The sequence below is a fragment of the Zeugodacus cucurbitae genome, chromosome 6 (genome assembly GCF_028554725.1).
Source record: "Zeugodacus cucurbitae isolate PBARC_wt_2022May chromosome 6, idZeuCucr1.2, whole genome shotgun sequence".
NCBI lineage: Eukaryota > Metazoa > Arthropoda > Insecta > Diptera > Tephritidae > Zeugodacus > Zeugodacus cucurbitae.
In genome coordinates this window covers 36,010,500-36,021,992 of record NC_071671.1, presented here as the reverse complement: position 1 = coordinate 36,021,992, position 11,493 = coordinate 36,010,500, and the positions used below count along the sequence as shown (strand labels likewise).

The window sequence follows — 11,493 nt, the reverse complement described above, 5'->3', positions numbered from 1 at the left end:
ATTTATTTTTTTATTACTCTACATATTAAGAATATTAAATAAGAAAAATGTAATAACACATACAGTCCACTGAACATAAATATATATGTTCAAATATATTTAACGAGCATACATACATACATACATATAATACATACATTTATATATACAACGTACATATATTTATATGAGGCACGCATGCATCTACATGCAACATGCATGCACTCAACAAACACATTTATATGTATGCACAAGATAACCTATTGGTTATAAAAATACATTTGGGCAATTGCTTGTGTGCATTTGAAATGACCCCTTATCGTGCAACATATAAAATATACATATAGACATACACACATACATATATAATTAGTTCTTAAGATAATTCTAAAATTTGTATATAAGTAAGTAAAAAACCAAAATAAAATCAGAATGAAATAATTTCTCAATAAAGCTAGACTATCATTTATTTTCCCCCACCAGCGGTAAGAAATATTTGATATAGCTAGTTTTAACATTTGAGAATGAATTAGATTCTCACTCAATGCAAGTCTTTCATTACCCCCACCAGCGGTAAGGTTTGTTAGAAACTACATTGCTGTACATTTTGAGAATGAAATAGTTCTCACTCAAGCTTGGTGTTTCAAATATTTTCCCCGACCCGCGGTAAGAGGTATTTGAAATCAGCTTGTTTTAAACATTTGGTCCTTCGAGCCGGATAGAGAGATCCGGGCTTGAAGAGAGATCATTTGATAATTCGAGTCGGACAGAAAAAGCCGCACTCGAAGAGAGATCATTTGATATGATACAGATCCGGATAGAGGCCTGCTATTAGAATATAGAGGCACCTGTAACAAAATTTGGTCGTTAGAGCAGAATGTGAGCTCAGACAAATAAAAAGACCTGTATATAGAAGAAATACAGGCAGGAAAGAATCCTATACATGAATTAGGCAAAAGTAAAAAAAAATCAATTGAAAAGATTGTATGTAAAACGTATTTGCGAGAGACAATACGCATTAGTTAACTGTTATTCAAAGAATTACAGCAGCTGTGAGTCGAGGCACAGCAAGATCAACAAGACGATCGAAACAAAAATCCTCAAATTCTTTGAAGAAAAAGAACAGTTTGTTTTTTATAAAATTTTAATATAAAAAAAAATATGGAAGTATACCGCATTTGTTGTAGAGTTGGGAGACAACAACAAGCATCCAAAGGAATGGATACAGGGGCAAGAGCGTATAGCCCAACCGAAAAGGTGGCAGACCATTTATTGCAAGCAATTGAAAAAAGATCAGAAAGAATTATATCTATAATTGCAGAGGTAAAAGCAAATATATATATTGCTGACGAAGCTGCACTTGAAAGGTATGAAATTCAATTACAACATTTTCAAAACCTCGTGGAGCAAAATTTGGATGAGTTATCATATAAATACGACGAGAAATTTATTTATATTGAAACAGAGGAATTACTGGTTGAAGTCGCTGAAATTGTGCGAATGTTGAAAATGCAAAGGTAATTATTCAACATTAAATTTTCTAGCGTACCTTTTAAGGCTCCAGCTACTAGTGGTTTTGACGCTGATACAAAGGATAGTGTCTTTGGTCAAACCAATACATATGACTCAGATCCAGAAATGCAATCAAATAAATTTTCGAGCCTAATTTTCAAGGCTCCAGCTAACAAAGGTAAGGTGGAAGCTAATGGTGGAAGTACTTTTGGCACCGCTACTACAGTTGGGTCCAAGGCATATGACGATGGAAATATGCCACTGGAGAGACTTGCCGGTAATGAACAACCAACTAATGACAAATACACATTGGAGAAAGTCACCTACCCTTATGGTGATAACCCAATTACAAAGGACCTGAAAAGAAACGACGACGCAGATGCATTACATGTCAAAAAAGTAGCAACACAGAAGGAAGATGTTACTACTTCTTCAAAACGTATCACTGTTCACAGCGAAATTTCGTTTCCGCATTATATGCTGTCAGAAAAAATGTTCATGAAAGAAGAACTTATTTCAGAAAGTTCTTTAGCAGAAGAATCTCATGAATTTCTTTTATCTGAGGAAAAAACAAATAAATTGGTTGAAGAAGAAGAAAAATATACACAAGGAGTTATTTCTGAAAGTAACCAAATCGAAGAAAATATTGAAGATAAAAATGTCCAGCCATACAGAAGCAAATCGTGCAGGAGCTGGAGAATAACAATAACACCGATTGTGGCAACGATTATTGGTGGAGATATTCGTGGTAAAAAGATACCAGACAACAATACAACATATAGGAGGAAAAATAACATGCTTGATTCACGAATGAAAAAGAAATACCACTATGTGAAAAAATTAATATATAAAAAGATGATAACATTACTCAAGAAAAGATCCAATGCGTTGGAAATTGATAAGAAGACATTACTACAATCTACAAGGAAACGTCGAGAACAACTTGAACTTTCAAAATACAGTCAACAGATATTGTTTGAAAAAGTGAGTGTAGTAAAAACCATTTGGGAGTTACTAATACCATGGCAACTTATGTTGGATCAGATATGGAGACTACATAAAACGGAATTATTAAACATTACATTAAAGGCCACTTTGGAGTTAGGAGCACGATGCCCTGGCCGATACAAAGGAGTTATTCTTGCAGCTTCACAACATTTTAACTCGCAAAAGGTAATTGAGGCACCTGTAAATCAACCGATGATGGAAGTAAACGAAGTACCCAACCCTCAAGTAATTGTTCAACAAGAGACTTTAACTACAAGTATAAACCACATCAAGGAGTTACACAACATTGTGCTTTCCTGATTTCGTTTGTAATTCTATTCACTTGTTCTACTGTGCCATGTTTAGCACGAAACCCGAATTGGTGGGTTGGTATTATATTATTTTCGTGGAGGAAAGGAGACATTTTTGATAGTAAAACTTTTTCGAATATTTTGGAAAGACATGGTAAGAGACTTATTGGTCTGTAGGAAGACGGTTGTGTTAAGTCTTTTCCAGGTTTATCTATCATGATGATCTGCGACTTTTTCCACGAAATTGGATAGTACCCGAAACCAAGAATTGCATTAAAGAGCAAAGAGAGCACTGATATAGCAATATTTGGCAACTCAATTAACATTTTTGGAGTAATATTATCGTGTCCTGAAGACTTTTTCGGATTTAGCTCTTTTAGGATCTTGGTAATTTCATAAGTAGACGTCCTAATAGACACGCTTGACTCGTTTGCGATATTGGGCAAAGTTGGCAACTTAAAATTGTTTTTTGGACCATTGGGTTGAAATACCTTTTCTAGGTGATTTGCAAAGCAATTTGCCTTTTCCTCATTACTACGCGCCCAATTACCATTCAAATGTCTTATAGGCATGTTGGAATCTACTGGTGGCTTAAAAGACTTTTGGGCTTTCCAAAGAGAGTTTTTCTTGCTTGAATTTGGACACAGGTGCTTTATATAATTTTCAGTATTGTATTCTTCATCGCGTTTAAGTGCTTTTTTTAACTTACGTACAGCCGATTTCAGTTGCCGCAGAGTTGAAGGGGAACGACTTAACTGCCATTCACGTCTGGCTTGCCTTTTCTCATTTACAAGCTTTTCTATTTCAATATTAGAGATGTTTCTAAAAATCTTAACGTTTCTTTTAGGTGTTGCCAAGACAGCTGCATTAGTTATTACATCATTGAATTCCATTATGCTTTCATCAATATCTCTTCCTGTACTTATTTTTAAATCGATATGAATGTGTCTACTGATATATTTTCTATATTTCAACCAGTTAGTTTTAAAAGATGTTAGAGATACTTTTGGCTCAAATATGTTGTACACAAATTTGAAATTGAAAATGGCAGGCGAAGATAAATCATAGGTATTTTTGTATTGAATTTATTGAATAAAAAACATTAATAAAAACAAAATTTGTTGCAGAAAACGTAAGACATGGACGGTGGTAGAAGAGTTCAGTGCGACCAAGTATAGACAATTCGATTTCAGTGCTGCCAGTTCGTATGAAAATTTGGAAACTTTGTTTGATTGGCTCGTCTATAGCAGTTAGCCAATCAATGATAGCTATTAAAAAGTTGTTAATATTGATTTAATTGTTAATATTTATACTTGTTCCCTACAATTGATTTTGTAAACAAATTTTACTGTTTCACATTTTTTTAATTTTATTTTTTATTTATTTAACCATTGTAACTAGTTAATATAATACAATCTAACGAACAATTTGTTTTGATTATTGTATCATGCAAATAAATTATGTATGCTCTGTGTGTATATTGCGGAGTGTCTGACTACTGCATAAGGTGGTGCGGTGTTTTGCGTTTAAGTCTTTCTTTCCATTCGCTTTGAGCGACAAGAGCAGAGGCTTCGGTGTTCACATAGTGAGTAAGTCTTTCTATGTTAGATTTTGCATATTTGTGGATTGATGCGGCAACTGAGTCAATTCCGAGATCGCGTTCAAGATCTTTCCCGCGAATATACCATGGTCCACTGACGGCGCATTTAGAATTTTGTTTTGAAATCGCTGATGTTGTGGGACATTGCTGGGACTTGAGCAGCCCCAAAGTTGAATACCATAAGTCCAAACTGGTTTGGGTATTTGCTTGTAAAAAAGAACTTTGTTAAATGTGGATAGATCAGAGTTTCTGCCCAATAGCCAATACATATTTCTGAATTTTATTTCTAATTCTTCTTTTTTCTTTTTAACATGTGCTCTCCATCTAGGTTTTGTATCTAGTGTCATACCTAGGTATTTCGCAGTGTTGTCATATGGTATTTGTTCACCTTTTATATACAGTGGCATATATCTGATATTATTGTAGGTGAAATTCACATTTACTGATTTAGTTTCGTTTAATTTTATTCACCATTTGGATGTTCATATATTTTGTTTAAGTGTTGTTGTAATTTGATAACTGATTCAGTATGTGTTTTACAGACAGACAAAACAGCAGAGTCATCGGCAAATGTTGCTGTAGTACAATTGTCATCGTTAGGTGGTTCACACGTAAAAAGTAAGTAGAGAATGGGACCTCACACGCTACCCTGAGGAACACCGGCTTTTATTTCCTTTAAGTTAGAGTACACATCTCCATGTTTAATTCGAAAAAAGCGGTCCGAAAGGTATGATTTTAAATTATTCTAATATTCTGTTGGCAAAAGCACCTTAATTTTGTTTAGGAGTCCGCCATGGCAAACTTTATCAAAAGCTTTGGAAACGTCAAGAAAGACGGCCGAACAAACTTTTCTTTCTTCAAAAGCATTTTCAATAACTCAAGTTATTCTATGCATGGTCAATAGTGAAGTGATTTTTCCGAAATCCGAACTGATGCACCGGTATCAGCTTCCTCACTTCTACTATGTTATTAAGACGAATAGCAAGCAATTTTTCCATAAGCTTTGAAAATATTTTTTTTTTTTTTCACTATACATTTATTTACTGAATCTGCTCTTTAAAGCCTAACAATAAGTTATAAAATCTTAAAACTAATTAAAACTAGACAAACTCAACCAGGTGATTGAGTTGTTTTGGTGAAACGTTGCTCTTTAGTATGCAGGCATATCTCTTCTTTTTAGACGTGATTGATTACAGGATTGTACTAAAGCATTAGCCAATGGGTTTGGGTGATCACGGAGTTTAGATATATATTTCAATTTGCTGTCCTCTACTTCTTTTTTTAACATAGGGATACCAAGATCTTTATCGATGTTATCATTGCGCATGTACCATGGTGAGCACGTGACTGTTCTAAGCATTTTCGATTGGATATTAGTTGCACAGGTCGTGCCCCCTCTATCGTGCTATGTTTTGCACGAAACCCGAATTGATGCGCTGGTATTACATTATTTTCGTGGAGGAAAGGAGACATCTTTGATAGTAATACCTTTTCAAATATTTTAGAAATACAGGGTAGAAGACTGATTGGTCTGTATGAAGACGGCTGTGTCAGGTCTTTCCCAGGTTTATCTATCAGGATAATCTGCGACTTTTTCCATGAAATCGGATAGTATCCAAAACTAAAAATCGCATTAAAGAGCAAATAGAGCACCTCTACAGCAATATTTGGTAACTCTATTAGCATTTTTGGGGTGATATTATCATGCCCTGGCGACTTTTTTTGATTTAGTTCTTTTATGATGCAATTAATTTCAAAAGGTGAAGTCTTAAAAGACTCGAGCGACTCATTTGCTGTGTTAGGTAAGATTGACAACTTAAAGTTGTTCTTTGGGCAATTAGGTTGAAATACCTTTTCCAGGTGATTTGCAAAACAATTAGCCTTTTTCTCTTCCCTTATTGCCGGAGAGATATGGGTCGATACGAAGTTACATCATGTGCTGGCTTTCCAGATTTATTGAACATAATCACCTCTGCGGTTTTCCAGTAAATCGAAACGTATTGTAGATGAAAAGTAGCATTCATTATAGCAGTAATTTTATTTATAATATTTTGAGGTAGCTGTTTTAATATTTCTCTAGTAATAAGGTCGAACCCAGGTGATTTTTTTTATTTAAAGTTTTTTAGTGAAAAGAGTGGGATTTCTGTGTGGTTGGTGTAATTATGAGGTTCCATTTCATCTTCATTGGTTGTATCATGTCGTTTGTTTTCTCTATATCGGCCCATGTATAATTTGTTTTTCTGATTGGATTATTCTGCATTACTGCTCGCGAAAAGTTTTTTGTACACTTCCAGAGTGAATAATCATTCCTACGATCGTTTGATAAACCTTTCGATAATAGCTAAGAGTTATATTTTTAAATGCCTTAAAACTTTAAGATAAGTTTTTTAGTTATTTTGTTAAGACAACCTTTGTCTTGTTTGTTGCCACTTCCGGCGTAATCAGCGTTTTTCTGCAACCATTTCTTTAATTTCTTTGCTGCATATTGTACGGTGCTTGTCAATTTTAAAATTTCATTATCTAACTCCGAATTACAACTTATTTTGACGTGATTATCAACATCAGACAGCATTGCCTTAAAGTATGCCCAGTCGGTGTTTCTATTTGTTAGTGTAAGAGGTGGTTCCTTAATAACAACACTTTCGATGAGTGTTAAATATATAGGCGAATGATCTGAGGTCATATCCAAACCGTTTTCTATGCAAATATAATAAACATCTGCACAAATGCACTTGAAATCACCAAAGCAATGTGCGACCTATTGCATGTGATTTGTTTGATCACATTTGAAACAACATAAGCAGTGAACCTAAAGAGCAACGAATACAAAAAACATAAGCAAGCAACACTTGTTCGTATTCACGACAATACAACGCAATGCTTATTCGTTTTTTAGGCTTGAAAGGCAATGAAAGCAAATCATTGCCTTTCTTGCCTTCCGAAAAAGCAACGAGTGCACTATGTACTTGCTGTCAAATGCTCATACTCTAATATTAAAAGAACGTTACAATCAATTTTGTTTTCAATTGTAATTCGTGGTGTGCGTTGCAATATAAAGCTTAATATTAAAAGATATATATATATATATATATATTTCCTATTTCCTATTATATATATATATATATATATATATATATATATATTATATTTTATTTCACGAATAATGGAAATAGATAATGTAAGTTGCTTTATGAAGTTTTTGTTGAATGTTTTATATCTAATAACGCAAAAATTCAACCAATTTTCTATTTTTTACGCATAGTCAAAAGACACATCCATAACGAGTCAATCTGTTAGCACGGTTTTAAACCATGCAGTTATTAAAGAAAAAATTATAAAAAAGGAGTTTTCTATTGGAGATGAAAACGGGAAGAGCAGTGTTTGGAACCATTCTGGATTGCAATTGTATAGAATTAGGCATTCTATGCAAGAAAAGTATAAACATTTATAAATTCAACCAAAAATTCACTTCCAATTTAGTAAGACATAAATGCTATCTCACAAAATATGTTGCAAGCAATTCTGACACTTATACTTATATTTGGTGCTGACCAATAATTTTAAGCTTTTTTTATAAAATTCAACATTTTTTCAATTAGAACAATTTTTTTTTTAATTTTTTCAAGTTTCAGTTTTAATCCTGGTTCGAAATTATTTGATTTTTTTCTCTTTCTTCATATGCCTTCTTCATGTTGTTCGTTAAACCGAGTACTTACAAATCCCCGATGTTCGTTATTTACGGTACTCAATGTAACAAATTTGCTTGTTCGTTACCCTACAAGACGGAGCTAACTCATACACCACTACACATGCAAATTGTTTCAGCTTTTACCAATACATACACATTGCTAACATTTTGTAGTTAAGTGGCAATCTCGGTAGTTGTGATTGGCGTTGCAACCGTTTAGCCGGTTATAGCCGAATCGACGATAGTGCGCCACCTCTCTCTCTCCTTCGCAGTTCGGCGCCAGTTGGAGATCCCAAGTTTAACCAGGTCGCTCTCCACCTGGTCCCTCCAACGGAGTGGAGGCCTTCCCCTTCCTCGGCTTCCTCCGGCGGGTACTGCATCGAACACTTTCAGTGCTGGAGTGTTTTCGTCCATTCGGACAACATGACCTAGCCAGCGTAGCCGCTGTCTTTTTATTCGCTGAACTATGTCAATGTCGTCGTATAACTCGTACAGCTCATCGTTCCATCGTCTGCGGTATTCGCCGTTGCCAATGTTCTGAGGACCATAAATCTTGCGCAACATTTTTCTCTCGAAAACTCCTAGTGTCGTCTCATCTGATGTTGACATCGGCCAAGCTTCTGCACCGTAGAGCAGGACGGGAATGATAAGAGACTTGTAGAGCTTGATTTTGGTTCGTCGAGAGAGGACTTTACTGTTCAATTGCCTACTCAGTCCAAAGAAGCACCTGTTGGCAAGAGTTATTCTGCGCTGGATTTCGAGGCTGACATTGTTCGTGTTGTTGATGCTGGTTCCCAGGTATACGAAATTATCTACGACCTCGAAGTTATGACTGTCAACAGTGACGTGGGAGCCAAGACGCGAATGCGCCGACTGTTTGCTTGATGACAGGAGATATTTCGTCTTGTCCTCATTCACCTCCAGACCCATTCGCTTCGCCTCCTTATCCATGCGGGAAAAAGCAGAACAAACGGCGCGGTTGTTGCTTCCGATGTTATCAATATCATCGGCGTACGCCAGGAGCTGTACACTCTTGTAGAAGATTGTACCTTCTCGGTTTAGCTCTGCAGCTCTTATAATTTTTTCCAGCATCAGGTTAAAGAAGTCGCACGATAGTGAGTCACCTTGTCTGAAACCTCGTTTGGTATCGAACGGCTCGGAGAGGTCCTTCCCAATCATGACGGTGCTTTTGGTGTTGCTCAACGTCAATTTACACAGCTGTATTAGTTTTGCGGGGATACCAAATTCAGACATCGCGGCGTAAAGGCAGCTCCTTTTCGTGCTGTCGAAAGCAGCTTTAGAATCGACAAAAAGGTGGTGTGTGTCGATCCTCTTCACGGGTCTTCTCCAAAATTTGGCGCATGGTGAATATCTGGTCAGTTGTCGATTTTCCAGGTCTAAAGCCACACTGATAAGGTCCAATCAGTTTGTTGACGGTGGGCTTTAGTCTTTCACACAGTACGCTCGATAGAACCTTGTATGCGATATTTAGGAGGCTGATCCCACGGTAATTGGCGCAGATTGTGGGATCTCCCTTTTTATGGATTGGGTAGAGCACACTGAGATTCCAATCGTCAGGCATGCTTTCTTCCGACCATATTCTGCAAAGAAGCTGATGCATGCACCTTATCAGTTCTTCGCCGCCGTATTTGAATAGTTCTGCCGGTAATCTATCGGCCCCCGCTGCTTTGTTGTTCTTCAAGCGGGTAATTGCTATTCGAATTTCTTCATGGTCGGGTAATGGAACATCTGTTCCATCGTCATCGATTGGGGGATAGGGTTCGCCATCTCCTGGTATTGTACTCTCACTGTCATTCAGCAGGTCGGAGAAGTGTTCCCTCCATAATCCCAGTATGCCCTGGACATCGGTTACCAGATTACCACCTTGGTCTCTACATGAGGACGCTCCGGTCTTGAAACCTTCGTTAAGTCGCTTCATTTTTTCATAAAATTTTCGAGCATTACCTCTGTCTGCCAGCTTCTCAAGCTCTTCGTACTCACGCATTTCGGCCTCTTTCCTTTTTTGTCTGCAGATGCGTCTCGCTTCCCTCTTCAGCTCTCGGTATCTATCCCATCCCGCACGTGTTGTGGTCGTTTGCAACGTTGCGAGGTAGGCAGTCTGTTTTCTCTCCGCTGCGAGACGGCACTCCTCATCGTACCAGCTTGTTTTTTGTCGTTGCCGAAAACCAATTGTTTCGGCTGCAGCGGTACGCAGTGAGTTTGAGATGCCGTTCCACAGTTCCCTTATACCGAGATGCTGATGAGTGCTCTCAGAGAGCAGGGGTGCAAGTCGAGTAGAGTATTTCGTGGCTGTCTGTTGCGATTGCAGCTTTTCGACGTCGAACCTTCCTTGTGTTTGTTGACGGGCATTCTTTGCTGCACAGAGGCGGGTGCGTATCTTCGCTGCGACCAGATAATGGTCCGAGTCTATATTTGGTCCTCGGAGCGTACGCACGTCTAAAACACAGGAGACATGTCTTCCGTCTATCACAACGTGATCGATTTGGTTCCGCGTGTTTCGATCAGGAGACAGCCAAGTAGCTTGATGTATTTTCTTATGCTGGAATCTGGTACTACAGACGACCATATTTCGGGCCCCAGCGAAGTCGATCAGCCTCAGGCCGTTTGGCGATGTTTCGTCATGGAGGCTGAATTTTCCGACTGTTGTGCCAAAGACACCTTCTTTACCCACCCTGGCGTTAAAATCGCCAAGCACGACTTTTACATCGTGGCGGGGGCAGCGCTCATAGGTACGTTCTAGGCGCTCATAGAAAGCATCTTTGGTCACATCGTCCTTCTCTTCCGTTGGGGCGTGGGCGCAAATCAGCGATATGTTGAAGAACCTCGCTTTGATGCGGATTGTGGCAAGACGTTCATCCACCGGGGTGAATGCCAGGACTCTGCGACGGAGTCTCTCTCCCACCACAAATCCAACACCAAATTTGCGCTCCTTTATATGGCCGCTGTATGGCTTTTCTTGGATGGCGGTGATGTCAGCCTTGAGTCGTATGAGGACATCAATCAGCTGGGCAGAGGCACCTTCCCAATTAAGGGTCCGGACATTCCAGGTGCATGCCCTTATATCATTGTCCTTAAAACGTTTGCAGGGGTCGTCATCAAAAGGGGGGTGTCTCATCCGAGGCTTTCGTAGATTTTTCATTGGGGGGTGTTTTTATGTGGTGGGTCCCAAGCCCTACGCACAACCGCATAAGCGGGCTTCGCCTTCAAACGGATGCCTGATGGCTACCCAGAGGATACTTGGTCTAAAACCGGAAGTCGTGAGCTGCTTGAACCATGTGGAGAAGAATCGTTTCTGGCCACTCCCAAGTGAATGACAATCAAAAACTTTCCTCACTTGCGTGAACTTCTACACATGAAAATATTTCTTTTATTTTGTTAAGTGTTTTTGGATATTT

At 38.0% G+C, this 11,493-nt stretch overlaps 1 protein-coding gene across 4 annotated transcripts; it reads left to right on the top strand.

Annotated features, from left to right (window-relative positions):
* The first annotated feature begins 482 nt into the window (after window positions 1–482).
* Window positions 483–4,314, top strand: LOC128922658 (myosin-9-like). 4 transcript variants are annotated; one of them, XM_054233887.1, is made up of 3 exons: window positions 485–2,664; window positions 3,768–3,857; window positions 3,917–4,314. In XM_054233887.1, the coding sequence occupies exons 1-2, from the start codon at window positions 1,618–1,620 to the stop codon at window positions 3,855–3,857; spliced, it is 1,137 nt and encodes a 378-aa protein (XP_054089862.1). In that variant the 5' UTR covers window positions 485–1,617; the 3' UTR covers window positions 3,917–4,314. The 4 variants fall into 4 exon arrangements, with proteins under 4 accessions (XP_054089863.1, XP_054089862.1, XP_054089865.1 ...); XM_054233888.1 differs by lacking the exon at window positions 3,917–4,314 and having other exon boundaries at window positions 483–2,475; window positions 2,536–3,856; XM_054233890.1 differs by lacking the exon at window positions 3,768–3,857.
* The last annotated feature ends 7,179 nt before the right edge of the window (window positions 4,315–11,493 follow it).

Excerpts from the sequence above, each read along its gene's own strand:
- LOC128922658 (XM_054233887.1), top strand. The coding sequence starts at position 1,618 with ATGCAATCAAATAAATTTTCGAGCCTAATTTTCAAGGCTCCAGCTAAC. Across the intron at positions 2,665-3,767 it reads AACATTTTAACTCGCAAAAG|TTAGTTTTAAAAGATGTTAG; the intron begins GTAATTGAGGCA and ends TATTTCAACCAG.